The 20588-nt window shown below is 41.4% G+C and overlaps 1 protein-coding gene across 4 annotated transcripts in view; it reads left to right on the forward strand.

Annotated features, from left to right (window-relative positions):
* Positions 1-16307, forward strand: part of auh (AU RNA binding protein/enoyl-CoA hydratase) — a 941118-nt gene extending 924811 nt beyond the window's left edge. For 3 of the 4 annotated variants that reach the window (XM_048595345.1, XM_048595347.1, XM_048595348.1), the window contains 2 exons: positions 925-972; positions 15292-16307. In XM_048595345.1, coding sequence (XP_048451302.1) covers positions 925-972; positions 15292-15369 — 126 coding nt within the window. In that variant the 3' untranslated portion in view covers positions 15370-16307. Of the gene's footprint in view, positions 1-924; positions 973-15291 lie in introns of those variants that run through there. The other variant, XR_007261814.1, reaches the window with a different exon arrangement.
* Positions 16308-20588: the final 4281 nt, after the last annotated feature.

The following is a 20588-nucleotide window of genomic DNA, read 5'->3' on the forward strand; positions in this document are numbered from 1 at the left end:
GTCTAGGCCCGAAACGTCAGCCTTCCTGCTCCTATGATGCTGCTTGGCCTGCTGTGTTCATCCAGCTCTACACCTTGTTATCAACTATCCTCTTCACTTACTTGTGAAATAAAACAGCTAATGATTTATATATGGCCTCACTTCACTGAAATGTTTTTGGCCTAGTGACTAAAAGATTGTAAATGTGAAAAGCACAATTTTAGATCACATGGAGCAACTGTTGTTACACTGTCAAATTAGAGATCTGTGAAATTAGAGATTAAACATTACACGTGGAGTCCTGATAGAAAAACACGAAGATCACAAGTAGGATAACAGCATCTCAGCATCTGAGCAATACTTAAGGTAGGCCCAGCACAAAGGTTTTACCCTATAAGATCTTTCCAAATCACCCAAGGGACATGGCAACATAATTAACTAAATTTGCACACTGCCTTTCCATAGAAAAATGTTCTAAGGTGCTGCATCAAGCAAGTGATAGACACTCTACCTGAAAGGACCGAAATTCTTATCACTCACTCTATGGAAAGCAAAAATTGAGTGAACAGGGCGCAGTTGATAAATTTCTCTTCAGTGACATTTGCATGTGGACATCTGGTATTTTCTGATTTATTTTTGTCAGACAATGTTGTCTAATGAGGCCGTGAAACTGATGATGGCTGGGTGTGTAGGTTCAGTATATATTGAAAGTGACTTTTTCAGTCACAAGTTATTTTATAATTTGCACTGATGAAAATGCTGCTGAGGTGGATTAAGTCAAATATCAGATCAAAAAGTATTCATTAGAAAGGACATAACACTTTTTTATGCTTATAGTTTCGGTCAGAACAATAAATATGGAATCTTTGGTAAAAGATATAAAATGTAATTAACGCTGTCTTTGTTTTTGAAAAAAAAAGCTATCAACTGCTTGTTCCTTCCCAGGTTGATTTGAAAACTGGTTTAGCAATAGAAGAGGCCTGTTACGCTCAGGTATGAGTTTTAATAGTCTATATTTCTGTATATATGAGTGACTCATACTTTATCTGTGTGCACTGTTAAGAGAAAACAAAGCATTTTCCAATAATATGTAATAACATAAGAGAAAAACACAACCAATTAATTGTCTCCTATACTAACTTCACCCATGATGACAATTGAATGATGTACGTAATATACAACTTTAATTCTGAACCTAAAAACAAACAGCAATTATTTTCGGATAGTCAGAAAAACACAGGAACCCAATGGAGCATTGATTTAGGAGCTTCACAGACTTTTGTATCCCTGCAATAAGCTTATTTTTTAAAATGAAGATACCCATGTAGATGCAGAACTATTGTGTTTTGCACTTCTACTTTGCATTTTTACATGTTTCCCTTAGCTACTCCTTTGTCAAGTATATTTCTGCCTAAAAGTGCAATTAAGTGACCTACTGTTTAGCTGTTCCCTTTGCTGCTTTGTAATAATTTGTTTGGAAGTGTTCTTCTTTATTTCAGAATCACCCTGGTTTCTGCTCAGAATAGGTACAGTTGAGATTGCTACTCACCATATTTTATGATTATTGTTCATTGTTATTGTTGTGGATTGTGTCATTCTTGGTGGAAATGTTTGTATGGTGCACCAGTTTGCCATTCAAAATGACTGAAGTACTTTCTTGCTGTACATTGTCCTGATTTAATGGACCATTAAAATGAATCCTCCTGATTTCAGTATCACAAGAAGAGTTGGCCCTACCTCTTAAAGGCATCAAGATTCATTTGGTGAAAACTACGAAGTTATCCAGAAAATATTGAAGGAGAAAGATTCCTTCTACAGGCTTTATCTCAATGACAAGTCATCACCATCCAAGCATAACGCAATTAAAATATCAACAAGAGTGCAAGTTCAGAGAGATACATGATCCTTTGTTAAAACAGAAAGCAGACAAACTTCATTCATATGCAGACCATAGAGACTGGTAGAAACTTACTGCTCACTGAAAAAAAAACATTTTTGAAAAAAAGCTAATTTAATGTTCATCCATCAATGAAGGAGCAATCAAGCTGCTGCAGATTACTAGTAACTGTTCTCTTGGTAACCCCTACAGCATCCATGAAGGATAAAACAGAGTTAAATGTTCCTCCCTCTGAGGAAGGGTCACCGGACCCGAAACTTTTAACTCTGTTTTTTCCTTCACAGATGCTGCCAGACCTGCTGAGCTTTTCCATCAACTTTGTTTTTGTTCCTGATTTACAGCATCCACAGTTCTTTCAGTTTTTTCTCTTGGTAACCTCCGTTGACCGCGCTTTGGACATTTTGACCAGTTTCTATGTAAACTCATTTTACTGAGGTACTATCACAGAAGCTGCAACATGGCCTCTTTATCATAGAGATAGTAAGAACTGCCGATGCTTGAGTCTAAGATAACACAGTGTGAAGCTGGAGGAACACAGCAGGCCAGGCAGCATCAGAGGAGCAGGAAAGCTGATGTTTCGGGTCGAGACCCTTCCTCATAAAATGCCTAGTGTGCAGAAAAAGGCTATTTTCATCCACCGAATCTGCACTGACCCTATGAAGGACATTCCAGCCACACCCATACCATTGAAATAAACAAAAGGGTTCGAGATGACTTGCAATTCAATGCAAAATATTCACAAAATACACTAAAGATACAAAAGGGTCTGTATGACTGAATGTTATGTAAAACCCTGCTCTTTTGCAATAAAACTCCTGATTCTTAGATTAATTGCTGTACCAATCGCAATGTTATGTCTTTGTCGTAATCCTTATCCAGACTATTACTGGATACCAGACTAGGATTAGATATGATCCATATCGTTGAACTTAGCCAGCCTGTGTAGGCTGATGAACTTGGCAAAGGTTGGTCTTGCAAGTAATCATCCTCTGTCTCTCACCAGGTTGTTGGAGCTCCTTTGTTGGGCCAGGTCGAGTCTTTACTGAGGGGATAGCTGCCAAGTAATCCTTCCTATTCCTCCCTGTTGCATCCTTCCAGATGTTCTCTGGCCCCCAGCTAATCGATCTTTTAGGTCAAAATCATGGCTTCCAGTGGATCCCTGATGCCATTATGAAAGATACTGAGGCTGCTGTTGGTGACCATTCTTTGATGTGTCAAAGGTACAAACATGGGCATGGCGGTCATGGCATGGTCATAGCCTGGCAAGTCTGCTCGTTGTACTCCAATATACAAACCAGTCTCGTTTTCCAGGGCAAGTCCAGACAAATCCTTGTCTGCCTTTGTCTTCTGCAGATGCTTTTATACTTGACCTGTCTTGAAAGTTCCATTGGGCCTAACTGTTCAAGTTGCCCATTCTGGTATCAAACCTAGCCATTCAGTTCCTAGGCTATCTGGCAATAGTCCTCCTCTTGATTCAAATGAGCGTTAGTGAAATAGGATCACATGACTCTTACCTTATTCTCCCACTAGGCAGCACCTGGGACCTAGGCTGGCAGCCTCATTAAAACTATAAACTATAAAGCAATTGAAAATACAAATATAAATACCAACAAATAAATACAACGAAGAACAGTGAAGCATTGGTCAACAATACGTTATTGATAGACATATCATCAGAAAGTGCAGGTTGGCAAATGGTTGGCTTATATTTTAGGTACCCCATGAGATTGTGAGCAGTCTCCTCTGTTCTTGCTTGCTTAACATGGTTTGACATTCAGATGTTGGGAGAGATTTTTTTTACCATGCAAGTTTGACAATGAGTATAGCTATGTAAACCAGAATGAACAGAATGACAAGGACCAACAAATGTGATAGGATTTGAATGCAGAGGTGAATTCACATATTTATACCCCATCCAAAAAATGATCCCACCAATTGGTAACCTTAGTCTCCATGTTTTCTTGTTTAATTTCTCCAGCCCCTTCCACTAATGTAATGAAGGTTCTGTGGGCATTGGCCAATTAGGTCTGAATCTGTTGTAGTTCTTCAGCAGGAGGTTAATCCCAGTGTTATCTCTTTTGAAAAATTCCCCCAGGGCCTGCTGGAGTTCCTCACTTGCATTGATGAGGATCTTTTCCCTCTGGTGTATGTTGGTCAATTTGATTTAGGCCTCTCCTGCCTGGTATGTGGGGCATGATGCAAAATGTGGTGCCGGTGGCGGTGCATGTATTGGTACTCCTGGAGAGAAATGGCAATGCAGTATTCCCCCTCCCCTCTATAAGCTACCCTGGTAATATCAGTGCTGAGGATGCAGGCTTCTATTGTACAATTTAAGCTGTGCTTGCCTGGAAACCACATAAGGCATATTCATTCAGATAGACTGGATATGGATATCCAATTGTTTTGTCTGTTTGCTGGCATTTACTCAAAGTAGTGCCTACCAGCCTTCCTTCCTCTGTACAACATACAGTAGGTTTCTATCGTAGCCCAGCCACATCCTTTCTCAGACGGTGCCTATGAATGGTATTACAAAAATTTCCATTCTAGTTTTAGTGTTTGATATTATCAGAATACCCAAAACAATGCTCAAGATTTTCCCCAGAGCCTCTTGACCACTGTCGTTGAACTGGACCTTTGTTAGTTGTCACAGTTGGCAGCCCGATATGTTTTGGTATTTTACCCTGCAGAACAGATGCTGTATCTATTTGCCACTTTTCCAGGATTGGACCTTTCCTTTCCTGAACTGGTTAAGGTCCTCCCTCAACTGTCCTATCAACCCTTGGCCATAGAATGCTACGTAGGATTTTGCTGTGTTGCCTGTGGTCATCATCTATTTTCCCCTGGATAATTTGCATTCGAGCTTTGGTGTGTCCTTCAAGTACAATGACCCTGTGGCCGCAAGCTACATTCCCAGTCTTCATGTATTTTGTCAAATCCTGTTTGAATTGTTGGGTTAAGGTTTCAACCTTGCTGACTAGGTTTGCTATATTAAGGGTGCTCCATACATACACTGTCATCAGGTCATTGATAAGCTCCCTTTACCTACCCTGTTTTGGTCTGGGTCTGTCCTTACCCTTGTTTGTCCCCATTTTCCATCCCAGTAATCTGTGGGGTAGATGGAGATACATTCTCCTAAGTGGTAGGGCACCACTCTGATAATTGGAATCCCGTTGTGTGTCACCATTGGCACCAGTTCTGTGTATGTTGTTGTACAGGGTTTTGCATGTGTTTTTTAAAAGTAACCCACTGTGGGATCCTGGGGTAGTTTCAGGATAAGCTGGAGGAGGTGCACCGATGGCTGGCTTGGGTCTGCTCTTGATCCTGTACTCTGTGAACCCTGCATCAATGAGTTTCCCTGGCAGTTTTGTCCCCATTCCAATCCTTCCTCCAAACCTGTGGTTAGAATCCTACCTCAGTGCATCAGTTCTTGGAGAATCCCCACCAATAATCACCTGCGTCAGGAGAGACAAATCACATGTGTCCCAGATACCGAGCACTCCCGAAGGGTCAGTGATAATCAGCAGGGTGATCAGTGGTGATCACTGCGATGTCCCTTGCGTGTGCGTACATTCCAGGGGAAAAAGATCAAGGTGGCATCTATTACTGTCCCCATTCAATATCTGATGCTCTTAGATGCCCTTGCTTCTCTGATTCTGTTCCATAACCAATCATTTGATATTTGGCTTTTTTTTTGGTTATGAATCTCAGCCTGAACTTAGCCCAAATTTTGAGGTACAGGCACATGTGGGGTCACAGACCAGCTTTGTAGAGTATTGCCCGATTGTGGAAATAGCGTCAGGAATGTGCCGGTCGAGTTGACTGTTGATTCCTAAAACAGAAGCAGTCACAGGCAGTGGAACCTGCACGGTTCTGATGTGGAGTTGTAACTCTAAGTGGGCAGGCTCTGGTTTCCAGGATCTGATTCTTCCACAGCTTCCCCCATTGGAGTGCCGGACCAGATGCCTCTGTGGATTGCAGTGCCATTTAAATTCCTTAATATTTGGCAGGATCACTATTTGTTTCCTTTTCTGTTGGGCTACAGATTGGCTTTTGACAATCAATTCCTCAACCCATGGGGTGGAATTAGCTGTCAGTGCCCAGGGCTTGGGGTTGGTGTCCCTAACCTTTCCAGGGACATGTGGAAATGGTGCTTTATGTTTTGGGAGCCTGTGTGCTTTCAACCAAGATTCAGTCAGATGGATGGGTAACTGCTAGAAGGAACACAGTGCAGGAGTCCCCTGTAGCAAACCCCTTCTCTAACAAGTATACTGTTTTGAATTCTTTTTGGGGGATTGCCTATCAGGAGATAGCGACAGCAGCAGCCAGAGTGATGGCACAACAGCTGATTGTCATACAGCAGTCAGAGTCAAAGTGCAGTAAAGCATTAATAATAGAAGTCTCTATAGTCAGGGACACAGATCGGCATTTCTGTGACCGCAAATGAGACTCCAGGATGATGGGTTGTCTCCCTGGTGCGAGGACCAAGGATACCTCTGCCCAGATGTGGGACATTCTCAAAAAAATGAACAAGCAGCCAGAGGTTGTGGTAGACATTGGTACTAATGACACAGACAAGGAAGAGAGATGAGGCCCTACAAGGTGACTTATGGAGTCAGTTGAAAAGTAGGACTTCTCGAGACATAATCTCAGGAATAATCCACATTCCAGTAAGGCCAGGAATAGGAAGATGGTACAGTTAAGTATGTGGCTAAGATTTGATTTGATTTGCTTTATTTAATGTCACGTGTAATTTGTTACAAAAATACAGTTGCCACTCTCTGGTGCTATCTTAAAACCAAAAGAAAAAGAAACCAAAAGATAGAACATAAAGGCAGAAGAATAAAGGAATAAAGAAAAATGTTCACCTTTACAGTCTTACTTGTTAAGTGCTTTGCCATGGACCATGGGCCTTGGGCCTGGCAGCAAGTCCCTTCTCCACATTGCAACCGCTGTAACGCAAGTCACCATTCTTCGGTGCCATCTCCTCCATTGACGCTCTTGCCAGCATGAGTCCTGGCTAAGAGGAAGAACAGACAGGGAGAGACTAGTGGTCTAAAGTTTATTAGTTTTAATGCAATGGGTATGACAGATGAGGCAGATGAATTTAGAGTTTGGATTAGTATATATAATTATGATGTTGGAGCTGTTACAGAGACTTGAAGAGGGACTAGACAGGCGGCTTGCTATTCGGAAGTTAGGTGTTTCAGGTGAGATAGTGAGGAATATAAAAGAGATGGAGGGAATTGTGTTACTGATTTGGGAGAATATCACAGCTGTACTGATGGAGGTCACCTTGGAGGGCTCATTCAGTGAAGGCATATGGTACAGTTCAGGAATAGGAAAGATGCAGTTACTTTGATGGGGTTGTTCTAAAAGCTCCCAAAAGCTAGTAGGAGACAGGGAAACAGATATGTGGACTGATTGTGGAAAACTGTAAAAACAAAAGCAACAGGGTTATTGTGGTGGGTGATTGTAATTTCCCCTGTATTGACTGGGACTGTATTCATGCCAGGGTTTTGGATGGGGGTTGGAATTTGTTGGCTGTGTCCAGGAGGGTTTCTTGAAACAACATGTAAATAGTCCAACTTGGGAAGGGGCCACACTAGACCTGGTTTGGGGGAATGAACCCGTCCAGATGATCAAAGTTTCATTGGGGGAGCATTTCTGGAACAGTGACCGTAATTCTGTAAGTTTTAAATTACTTATGGATAAAGATAAGAGTAGTCCTTGGGTGAAAGAACTAAATTGGGAGGAGGCTAACTACCACATAATTATGCAAGAACTGGGGAATGTAGCTTGGTGTGACTGTTTGAGGGTAAATCCATATCTGTCATGAGGGAATCTTTTAAACACCAGTTGATTTGAGTTCAGGACCAGCATGTTCCAGTGAAAATGAAGAATAAGGATAGCAAGGTCTGGAAACTTTAGATGACAACTGAAATTGTGAGCTGAGTGAAAAAGAAAAAGGAGGCATATATAAGGTTTAAAAAACTGAAGACAAACAAAGCCCTCGAAGAATATAATTTAAACCAGGATTTAGGGGGATAAGAGGTGCCTTGGCAAACATGATTAAGGAAAATCCCAAGGCTTTTTAAATATATATAAAGAACAAGGTGGTACCTAGTGAAAGTTTATGTCCACTCAAGGACAAAGTTGGGAATTTATGTGTGGAGCCAGAAGATGTGGGCGAAGTCTTTAACAAATACTTTGCATTGGTATTCATGAAGGAAAAGGACATGGTGTATGGTGAGTCTAGAGAGAGGTATGTTGATATTCTGTGATGCATCGATGTAAAAATGGAGATGGTGTTGTGTGTTTTGTAAAGAATTAAGGTAGACAGGTTCCCAGGACTTGATGGATGGATCTGTCCCAGAATGCTGAAGGAGCAAATTGACTGGGGCCTTGTACGAAATCTCTGTATCCTGCTTCGTCGCAAGAGAGGTCCCAGAGGACTGCAGAATGGCCAATGTTGTTCCTTTGTTTGGGAAGGGCAACAGGGATAATCCAGGAAATTACAGGCAGGTGAGCCTTATGTCAGTGGAAGGGAAATTATTGGAGAAGATTCTTAAAGAAAGGATTTACGCACGTTTTTGGCAAAATCTGGACTTATTAGCGATAGGCTGCATGAATTTGTGCAGGGGAGGTGTGTCTCATAAACTTCATTGAGTTTTTTTGAGAAAGTGACAAAGATGATTGATGAGGGAAAGGTGGGAGATTTTGTCTACATGGACTTTAGGAAGGCCTTTGACAAGGTCCCTCATGGTAGGCTCATGTGGAAGGTGAAGTCACATGGAATCCACGGTGAACTGGTGAGATGATACAGAACTGGCTTGGTCACAGAAGACAGAAAGTAGTGGTGGAGGGTGTTTTTCTGACTGGAGATCTGTACCAGTGGTGTTCTGCAGGGGTCAGTGCTGGGACTCCTGTAGTTTGTTATTATATATGTGTAAATGATTTGGAGGACAATATAGGTAGTATGATTAGTAAGTTTGCAGATGACCCAAAGACTGGGGTAGCTGCAGATAGTGAGAAGGTATGTCAGAGGATAAAGCAGGATGTAGAAAGACTGGAGACTTGTCTGGAGAAATAGGAAATAAAGCTTAATCCATACAAACACATGGTGGCGTACTTACAAAGGTCTAATGCAGGAAGGAACGATACAGCAAAAAGCAGAACCCTGAGAAGCATTAACATACAGAGGGATCCAGGCATACAGGTCCACAGTTCCAAAATGGCAACACAGTAGATAAGATGGTCAAGAAGGCATATATTACACTTGCTTTCATTGGTTGGGGCATAGAATGTTAAAATTGACAAGTAATGTTGCAGTTGTACAGAACATTTGTCAGGCCACAGTTGGAATATTGCATGCAGTTCTGGTCGCCACACTTCCAGAAGGATGTGAAGCTTTGGAGAGGGTACAGAAAACGTTTACCAGGATGTTGCCTGGTTTGGAGGGTACGACTATGAGGAAAGATTGAACAAATTTAGTTTGTTTCCACTTGAAAGTCCGAGGCTGAGGGGTAACCTGATGTAAGTTTCCAAAATTGAGCAGCGTGGATAGAATGGACAGCTGGAGTCCTTTTCCCAGGATAGAACTGTCAATTACTAGGGGAAACTGTTTTAAGGTAAAAGGTGGAAAGTTTAAAAGGGAGTTGAGAGGCAAGTTTTTTTTTACACAGTACGTGGTAAGTGCCTGGAATGTACTGCCAGAGGAGGTAATAGAAGTAGTTGCAAAGGCAATGTTTAAAAGGTATCTCAACAGTAATATGAATGGGCAGGGAATAAAGGGATTCACTGCATTGAAGCAAAAGATATTTAGTTTAGAAAGGTATCATGTGTCAGCATAGCCTTGGTGGGCCAAAGGGCCTGATGCTGTGCTGTACTGTTCTTTGTTCTTCTTTATCTGGTTTACCTGGTACCATCCGGTCTTTCCAGAGTCTGCCAGTAACTTGTAGCCCGAGGGCTCACCTTGTCCATCAATGAGTGAGGTTCCGAATATCTGGGGGTAGGAGTGTTCCTGGCTGGTAGACCTGGAGCATAGCCTGTTGCCCTATTTCAAACTGAGTGGATTTACTTCACTGTCAAAGGAGGTCTTACTATGTCTTTTTTTCTGACCCATCCTGACAGTCACTGCCTTTTGGACAGCCTAGAATAATGGCCAATCAGGCTTCACTTGTAGCACCTCCCTGTGGCAGTTGATCCTGACCTTTTCCTGTGGGGATGTATGGGGTAGGACACCTCTGTAACTGTCCTCTGTACTTTCATTTCTCCATATCGGGCCCGGATTGGAATTTACCCTGACCGGGTTCATCGTTCCAGCCTTGCTGGACTTGGATCTTTTTAACCCCTCTACCTCCTTTTCCCGTGTGCAGACCATTCTCCAGATCACCAATCTGTGTGGGTGTATCTTTGGCAGGGTCAAAACTATCACGGGCCTCCCTACTCTCTTCAGTACCATGTGAGACCAGGGTCCTGGTCCAATTGACCTATTCTGCACTGTGAGCTATGTTCCGTCCAGCTGTCCAAAAGTAGCAGTGAATTGTCCTTAAGTGCCTGGAAGATGCAGCTGGGTGTTCCCCTTCCTTTTGCTGGCACTTATTTATCCTGTCTATGGTGTCCCCTCCATTGTGACCAATTGCAATTAGAATTACAGTTTTCATTTCCTCGAGTTACCCTCTGCCCATGTTTTGTGGATGGTGCTAAGCAAAGGGGACTGCAGGACTCAAACACATTAATATCAACTTGATTTTCTCAAGCTCATCAGTCTGTCCAAAATTCACTGTCAGTAGGAGTTGTCAGAGAATATATAGGAGTCTGAGGTGAGTTCAAAGGCAGGAATTTTTAGGTCCCCTGTACCAATTGTGCCACCATGAACGGGATGGTGTCAGTAATATTCATAGCCCGAAGCCAATTTTAGTGACAAGTGGTTAAGAGTGTTCATCTGGATCAAAAGGGTCTCTATGATTGTCTGGGATATGGGTTCTTTGCTGAAGCGCAGTGGGGCTGAGTGCTGAGGGGACTGAGGGTGTTGGGGTCCCCATCCCTTGTGATTCTCGGCATATCAATATGCTTCCTCCTCTTTGTCCCACCATGTTGCTTTTCCCTGTTCTACCTCTGTGACTCTGAAAGTGCACATTGTCCCTTCCTTGACTGCAAGTTCGGACTTTAATCATGTGCTGGCACTTGAATCCTGGCTGTCATGTTGACTGGCTGCTCTCTTAATGAAGATTCAGGCTGGACATTCAAGAATACAAGGCTGGTGGGGTTCAACATCGGTGTAACCATTGGCCATTTCTTATCAAAGCTGATCCAGGGATGCCAATGTTGTCCATGCATTGGACACCTTCGACCACTTTTTACATAAACTCATTTTACTCAGGTACTATTTTTGATGAACAAAAGGGTTAGAGTTGATTTGCAATTCATCGCAATTTTACTCACAAAATACACTAAAGATGCAAAAGACCAAATATAGCTGAATATTATCTAGAACCTTGCTCTTTCGCTATAAAACTCCAGATTCTTACATTTAACTACTCTGCCAATCCCAATCTTTGTCATAATCCTTATCTAAACTATTATTGGCTACCAGACAAGGACCAGGTATTTCACATGCAGTTGAAATTGGCTAGGCTGTGTTGTCGGCTCTGATGAACTTGGTGAAGTTTCGTCTCATGCGTATTGGTTTTTTCTTTCTCCATTTGGTCAGATCTCTGCTGTTAGGCCAGGTCAAGACTTTACAAGTGTGGTTACAAGGTGCCTGTTCTTATCCCTTTCTGCATCCTTCCAAAATGTTCACTGGTCCTCAGCCAATTGAACTTCCAGGTTGAAGTCACGGTGTCCAATGGCATATCCGATGCCACATAAGGAATATGCTGGGGAATATGGAATATGATGTCCATCCTCCAATGTGTCAAGGGCACACCTCGCCCTCTATACATGGTCATGGCAGGAACCCGGACCCTGGTAAATCTACTCATCATATTCCAATACACATAAACCAGTCTCACTTTCCAGAACAAGTCTGGGCTTGCCCCTGTCCATCTTTGACTTGTGCAGATGCTTTGTGCTTGACCTGTCCCAATAGTCCCATTGGAACTGGCTGCTCAAAGGTTTCCCATTCTGGTTTCAGGCCTAATTGTCCAGGCCTGGGGCTCTGGCCCACCTCCAACACTGTCAGAAATTCCTGTGTCATTGCAAAGCTCCAGGAACTGATGCTATCTCAGCTGAGGTCCATAGGGCTGATGATCAGTGTTTCCTGAAAAGTTCTTTGAACTCTTTCAGTGTATGTCGGAACAAGGAACCATTCAACAAGAATACAAAGAAGCCTCCATTGTCTGAATGCTAACCCACCAACCTTGTGAAAATCATAGAGGATTCTCATGTTAATCTATTGCTGATAGTATCTTCACCAGAATCCTCCAAACCTCGAGAAAAGAGTCAAGCGGAATTTCCAGTGGAGTCTGGGAACATCCCTAGAGACACTCCAAGAACAAGTTCAATCCTTAACAGAACAGCCTTAAGTAAAACCTAACCCCCAGCATTCCTCAGGCACAATTTTTGGCCATGTTACATTCTCGCAGGCAGATTTGAATCCGGCACAGCTATATATCATATAAAAACTGACAGAACTGCGGATGCTGTAAATCAGGAACAAAAACAGAAGTTGCTAGAAATGCTCTGCAGGTCTGGCAGTATCTGTGAAGAAAAAAATCAGAGTTAACATTCGGGTCCAGTGACCCTTCCTCCCCTATTAACAACCTTGATCATTAACACATTTTCAATCCCTTGCTAGCAGAGCTTTTAACTTATACTTGTTGAATGTATTTAATTAAGTTTCAGAACAATATATGCATAATGACATAATCAGTGAAGTAAAAAAGAGTTAAACAAAATCTTAATTGCTTGCCTAACTTTTGTGAACTCTTTTCCCTTTCATATCTCTACATTCAAAAAGAATGTCTATGAACTGCTATAGGTGTTTCCTCTAAGTAAAAAAAAATGCTAGCTCATTCCAACAGAGACAAATTATTGTCCTTGATTGTTTACTCTAGAACATAAAACAAAGAACCACGATGTTGTGCCAAACTTTTACCCTAATCCTAAAGTCTATCTAACCTCCACCGCTACCTTATACAATCATCCATATGCCTATCTAATAGCCACTTAAATGCCCCTATTGAGGCCGACTCCACTACCCTCTCCGGCAATGCATTCCACGCCCCTACCACTCTCTGAGTAAAGAACCTACCTCTGACGTCTCCCTGATATCTACTTCCACTCACTTAAAACTATGTCCCCTCCTATAAGCTACCTCCACCCTAGGAAAAAGTCTCTGGCCGTCTACTCTATCTATACCTCTGATCATTTTGTACACCTCTATCAAGTCACCTCTCATCCTTCGTCGTTCTAAAGAGAAAAGCCCTAGCTCTCTCAACCTTTCCTCGTAAGACCTTCCCTCCATTCCAGGCAACATCCTGGTAAATCTCCTCTGCACCTTTTCCAACGCTTCCACATCTTTCCTGTAATGAGGTGACCAGAACTGGACACAATACTCCAGATGTGGCCGAACCAGGCTTTTGTATAGCTGGAGCATAACTTCATGGCTCTTGAACTCGATCCCTCTATTAATGAAAGCTAACACACCATACACCTTCTTAACAACTCTATCCACCTGGGTGGCAGCTTTCAGGGAACTGTGAACATAAACCCCAAGAGCCCTCTGCTCCTCCACACTGCCAAGAATCTTTCCGTTAACCCTGTGTTCTGCTTTCAAGTTTGTCCTTCCAAAATGAATCACCTCACACTTTTCAGGGTTTGACTCTATCTGCCACTTCTCAGCCCAGCTCTGCATTCTACCAATGTCCCTTTGTAACCTTCCGCACTGTCCACAACGTGACCCACCTTTGTATCGTCCGCGAACTTGCTAATCCACCCTTCCACTCCTTCATCCAAATCATTTACAAAAATCACAAATAGAAGAGGACCCAGGACAGATCCTTGTGGTACACCACTCGTAACTGAGCACCATGCTGAATATGTTCCGTCCACTGCCACCCTTTGTCTTCTAAGGGTCAGCCAATTCTGAATCCAATCTGCCACATGTCCCCCTATCCCATGCCGCCTCACCTTCTGCATGAGCCTACCATGGGGAACCTTATCAAATGCCTTACTTAAATCCATGTATACCACATCCACTGCTCCACCTTCATCCACGTGTTTGGTCACCTCTTCAAAGAATTCAATAATGTTTGTGAGGCATGATCCACCCCTCACAAATCCATGCTGACTATCACGAATCAAACTGTGCCTTTCCAAGTGATCATAAATCCTGTCTGTCAGAGCCCTTTCCAATAATTTGCCCACCACTGACGTAAGACTCTGTACACTCATAAAGCTTTCCCAATGGAAACAAGCTACCAACACTCCAGAAAGCCTGTTTCTCTCATACTAGTTTAAAAAGAAGTATGGATCCAGAAAAACTATCAAGTTAATTATCAAACACACATATCTAAAGACCAAAACCCACATGCCACCAGTTCAAAATTCCAGACTTTAAAATAAATGGTATATATTGCACACTTTACATCATACAACAAAGTCCTGGAGAAAGAGAAAAATAAGCAAAACAATAATTTTTGTAAAATTATTATTAATGACCATTTGTGCAGCATGCCTGTACTTCTAACATTGAAAAACAGTGTATGAATTATTAATCATGTAGATAAACAATTAGAAAAATGCTATTTCAATTCCCTCTTCAGATTTTAGTCATACAATTATCTATCATTGAATAAACATGTATTGATGCCTATTTTCAGCTTGCTTCCTTTATTGCTATGCTTTTGCATTTATATGGAATTGCAATGGAATATGGAAAGGCAAGAAGTATAAAGTGTGAACAGCAGCATATAATCAGTCCAATTTGTAGGTTTGAGCATAATCACATTACTTTTGAAGCAATTAGATTCAGTTCAGTAGCTTTATGGTGTTTCTGATGCATTCTTTCCCAGGAGGTCACCTACAGGAGGAAATTGCATCGGGAGTGATCACTTCATAATAGAATTGTTCTTGCCCATTATGTAGTTGAAAATACTAAGAGATTATTAGAAAACATTGACTCAGGACTTTAGATGAAACACCGTTTCCAACAACTGTGTATAGAAATGACTATGCTTTTTTCGCAAGATAGTTTTTGCACACATTGTATTGTACATTAATGTTATGCTAGGCTGTAAGCAAAAACATTGTTTGTGTTTGTGTTTATAAATTAGGGAATAAACTCTGCAAAAGTCAGGACTGATTAGAAGGGTATAAACTCCTCCAGTATTTACCTCAGCAGGCTGCTTTCCCTTGTCTAGCAATTCAATGAGCCTGATTTCAGAATCTCAACTTTTTGTTTTAAATTGCAGGTCATTCCAACAAAAGACAGGATCGAAGGACTTAATGCTTTTAAAGAAAAGCGACTGCCCCGATACACGGGGGAATGATAATAAGACATAGAAAAAAAGGCTTCTATGGGATGGAACACAAAATATACAAGCTGATTTATGTTATTTTCTCTGTGTTCAGAAATAACTTCAGTAAATACTGATTAGAGCCATAATATGTATGATTTTGAGCATCATAATTTTAAGAAAAATACAAATTAGTTTTTCTACCTTAAACATTTACTACAATGTGATTCTTTTATATTTAAATCTTTTATTTTAAAACTTGCCAATGATAAGAAGGTCAATCTTGTAGCCTACATCAACATTCTCCACAATTATCCAATAAATGGCATTCAGTATTTTTGCAAAAGTACATATTTTACATTTTATTTTGTATTCATCCCTTATTTTCAACAGAATACATTTGAAATAAGTTTATGTTAAAATGCCATGGGACATATTTATTATTTGAAGGGTGATGAATAAAGGATTAATTTCAGAAACTTGAACCCTAATGTCACCATAATGCCATTGTTTCAGCTTTGTGGAAATGTGTTGAGTAATGTTTGACTCCATTGATTTAAGCATTTCAATCCACTCTGCTTAAACTGGAATGGACTTGAAATTCTGAATATGTAATGCAAAATTCTTCTCAAATTAAAGAAAAATGAGGGCAGAACTTTATCACTTATTAGCATTGCCCTTGAAAAAGAACGTTAATGGTAATTTGGTGTAGCATTAAATAAAGACAGGAACTTATTTGACAACGTATTATCATTCGCATATCAATATTTTATGTTTCTCTATTACTACTGCTGTTGACAGGTTAGTAAAAAAGCCACCGAGAGTTAATAGAAGGGTACAAAACTGGACATTTTGTTAATGCAAGATTGTAAACCTGCCACCCAAAAGGGCATTTGGAAGTCTGCTATCTTTGTAACTCAGAAAGCTATGCTGCACTAAAAAGTGAACTAAAGGCTTTTTATAATGCTTAATGTGGTGTATGAATGAAGATTTTGTCATCCTCCGTGGCTTATGCTCTGCAGAAATGACTGAGAGGGAGTAAAAACAGACTTGTTACCTTATTGGTTAGAGGGACCTAAAATACCTATCTAATTCTGTTCAGCGATCAATTCAAATTGAGATTCTTCCCAGACATTGGTCTTGGAAACAGGCATAAATAGGAAGCTGATGATCTGTTTCAGGATTCCATCCCTCATAGTTTCAATTAATTAGACAATCTTGTTGCCAAATTTTAAATGCAGAGAACCAGGATGGAATTGATATTTGTTCAATATCATGTATGATACTTTTGCAATTCGAATATTAACAGGGACTAAGTGAAATTTCAATTGGTTGCTTCGCATAATTGTTGACGACTTCTATTTGCAGTCAGCTTCTAAGGCAGTTGTCTAAGTAAAGGTTCTTATTGGCTCATGATTGTGGAATTGAGTTTTTTTTTTGTTACAATCATACATTTATATCAACATTTATTTAATTTGTCAATGTCTTGATAAATCACTGTATTGCAGAATCCATAGCGTTTCATGAGTCTTTGGCTCAATTTGAACAGATAGGTCTTGCTGGAAATAGATGAGCAATTTATTCAGCAAGTATGTTTTGATTGTAGTTAAAATTTAGATATTAATACATTTAGAAAATTGATATTGAGGTTGTTTTGTTTTGCTAACAATCAAAACAAAATTCGTCAAAATTATTGCTGATTCCAAGCAGATATTAAGGGAGGATATTTTGCTATAGGGTGAAATGAAGCTAAGTGGATGCAGTACTAATAAGATTAGCCAATCTGAGAGGTTGGATTTGGCACATTTTTAGTTCTGATTGCAGTATTTGAATTTACGTAGGGGTGCTAACCCAGATTAGAATCATAGAATCACTACAGTGTGGAAGTAAACTATACGGCTCCTCTGAGTTCTGAGGAAGGGTCACCGGACCCGAAACATTAACTCTGATTTTTTTCTTCACAGATGCTACCAGACCTGCTGAGCTTTTCCAGCAACTTCTGTTTTTGTTCCTGATTTACAGCATCCGCACTTCCTCGGTTTTTATCCGGCTCATCACACTAACCCTTTGAAGAACATTTACCATAGCTAATCAACCTGGCCTGCACATCCCTGGACACTATGGGCAATTTAGCATGTCCAATCTACCTAACTAGCACATCATTGGACTGTGGGAGGAAACCAGAGCACTCGGAGTAAACGCAGACACGGGTAGAATGTGCAAATTCCACACACAGTCACCTGAGGGTAGAATCGAACCTGGGGCCCTGGCACTGTGATGCATCAGTGCATACCACTGTGCCACCATGCCAAGTTAGCACTCTTTACTTGCAGGTTTAGCACTCAAGTGGCACTTTGGTGAAATTATAACTGTAGAGTAGATCTCAAAAGCTCTTTAATGATTAAAATATTTGGCAAAAATGTACCCTTAAACCTAATTATGATAGTCTTAGCACATGCATGTTTTCCAATTATGCCATAGAACATATAGAGTGCTCTAGCTGGCACAGAGTGAGACATTGCACGATGACTGTAGGATCAAAGGAGAGGTCATAGACTTTTGAATGCAAGATTGGAGGCTCAGATGGAGGTCTATCAGAGGAGTTGAATTGTCCTCTAATTACATTATGAATGGAGGTCACTTACTGTCCTCCTTTCTCAGTCTGTACACTTGTAGCAGCAACTGCTCTACCTGCTCTTTTTAACATAGTACAGCACAGGAACAGGCCCTTCAATCCACTATGTTATGCCAAACCTGATGCTAAATTAAACTAGTCTGTTTTGCCTGCCCTTAACCATATCCTTGTATCTAAAAGCCTCTTAAATACCCATATTGTAGTTGCTTCCACCACCATCCCTGGCAGTGTGTTCCAGACTCTATCACTCTTGTAAAAAAATTTGCACCTCACATTTCCTTTGAACTTTCCCCCTCTCACTTTTAATGCATGCCCCCTCTGGGAAAAAGATTCTGACTGTCAACCATGCATCTCATAATTTTGTGGACTTCTGCCAAGTCTCCTCTGAGCATCTGCCTCTCTAGAGAAAACAACCTGAGTTTTCCTAGCCTTTCCTTATAGCTCACACCCTCTAATCCAGGCAGCATCCTGGTAAACCACTTCTGCTCCCTCTCCAAAGCCTCCACATCCCTCCTGTGAATGTGGCAACCAGAATTGAACACAACAGTCTAATTGGGGCCTAACCAAAATCTTGTAAAGCTTCAACATGACATCCTCATGACATTCTGACTCTTGTGCTCTGTGTTCCACCCAATAAAGGCAAGCATGCCATACGCCTTCTGTACATCAATGCTGTTCAGGGTCCTGCAATTAACGTATAATTTTCCTTAATATTTGATCTCCCAAAGTGCAGCACCTCACACATGGCTGGATTAAACACCGTCTGCCATTTCTCTGCCCATATCTGCAACTGATCTATATCCCGCTGTATCCTTTGACAACCTTCTACTCTATCCACAATTCCACCGATCTTTGTGTCATCTGCAAACTTACTAATGCACCCATCTACATTTTCATTCCAAGTCATTTATGTAGATCACAAACAGCAGAGGTCCTAGTGTGGATCCCTGTGGAACACCACTCATCACCTCCAGCCAGAAATTCTTCTGGGTGAATACCAACACAAAGTATTCATTTAGGATCTGGTCCACATCCTCTGCCTCCAAGTACAAGTTCCCTACTTTATCCTTGAGTGGTCCTGCCTTCTCCCCAGTTATCCTTTTAATGTATATATAGAATGCTTTGGGATTCTTTTCATGCCATTCCTTGCTCTTCTCATTTCCTGCTGGAGTTCATTCCTGCTTTCTTTATGTTCCTCATGTACCCTGTCTGATTTTAGCTTCCTAAACTTTACATAGAAACTTAGAAAATAGGTGCGGGAGTAGGCCATTTGGTCTTTGAAGTTGCACATCAATTAATACAATCATGGCTGATCATGCAATCTCGGTGTTCCATTCCCACTTTCTTCCTATACCCCTTGATCCCTTTAGCCACAAGGGCCACTTCCCGCTCCCTCTTGAATATATCTAATGAACTGGCCCCAACAGCTTCCTATGGGAGAGAATTCTACTGGTTCACAACTCTTTGATTGAAGAAATTCTTCCTCATTTCTTGGATTGTGACCCCAAGTTCTGGACTTCCCCAAAATCGGGAACATCCTTCCTGCATCTAGCCTGTCCATTCCCATCTGGATTTTATATGTTTCTATGAGATCCCCCCTCATTCTTCTAAATTCCAGCAAGTACAAGCACAATTGATCCAGCCTTTTCTCATATGTCAGTCCTGCCATTCCAGAAATCAGATTGGTGAACCTTTCCTGGTCTTCCTCAATAGCAAGAATGTCCTTCCTCAGACTAGGAGGCCAAAACTCTACACAATACTCAAGGTGTGGCCTCACCGAGGCCCTGTATAACTGCAGCAAGACATCCCTATTCCGATACTGAAATCCTTTCACTATAAAGGCCAGCGTGCCATTAGTTTTCCTCACCACCTGCTGCACATGCATGCCAACCTTCAACAACTGCTCTACCATGACACCCAGGTCTCATTGCACCTACCTTTTTCTAAACTGCCATCATTCAGATAACTATCTGCCTTTCTGTTTTTTTGCCACCAAAGTGGATAACCTTATATTTATCCACATTATGGTGGCTGAGTGGTTAGCACTGCTGCATCACAGTGCCAGGGACCCGGGTTCGATTCCACCCTCGGGTGACTGTCTGTGTGGAGTTTGCACATCCTCCCCGTGTCTGCGTGGGTTTTCTCCCCATGCTCCGGTTTCCTCCCACAATCCAAAGATGTGCAGGCTAGGTGGATTGGCCATGCTAAATTGCATGTAGTGTTCAGGGATGTGTAGATTTGTTGGGTTACAGGGGAATGGGTCTGAGGGGTGATGCTCTGAGGGTCAGTATGGACTTGTTGGGGCGAAGGACCTGTTTCTGCACTGTAGGGGTTCTATGATTCTATGATATACATTTAGCATGTATTTGCCCACTCAGCCAGCCTGTACAAGTCACCCTGCAGCCTCTTAGCATCCTCCTCACAGCACACACTGCCACCCAGCTTAGTGTCATCTACAAATTTGGAGATATTGTTATGAAGTTGTGTGCAGTAGTTGTGAATTGGAAGGCAGGAAGCTAGAATTTTTTTATTAAAAATGATAAGGAAGAAGAGTGCATGCCTCCTTTACGAGATAAAGTGCTTTTCTAGAGATTTATACAGAAAATGTGTCTAAGCA

Source organism: Rhincodon typus, chromosome 3, assembly GCF_021869965.1.
Source record: "Rhincodon typus isolate 14 chromosome 3, sRhiTyp1.1, whole genome shotgun sequence".
NCBI lineage: Eukaryota > Metazoa > Chordata > Chondrichthyes > Orectolobiformes > Rhincodontidae > Rhincodon > Rhincodon typus.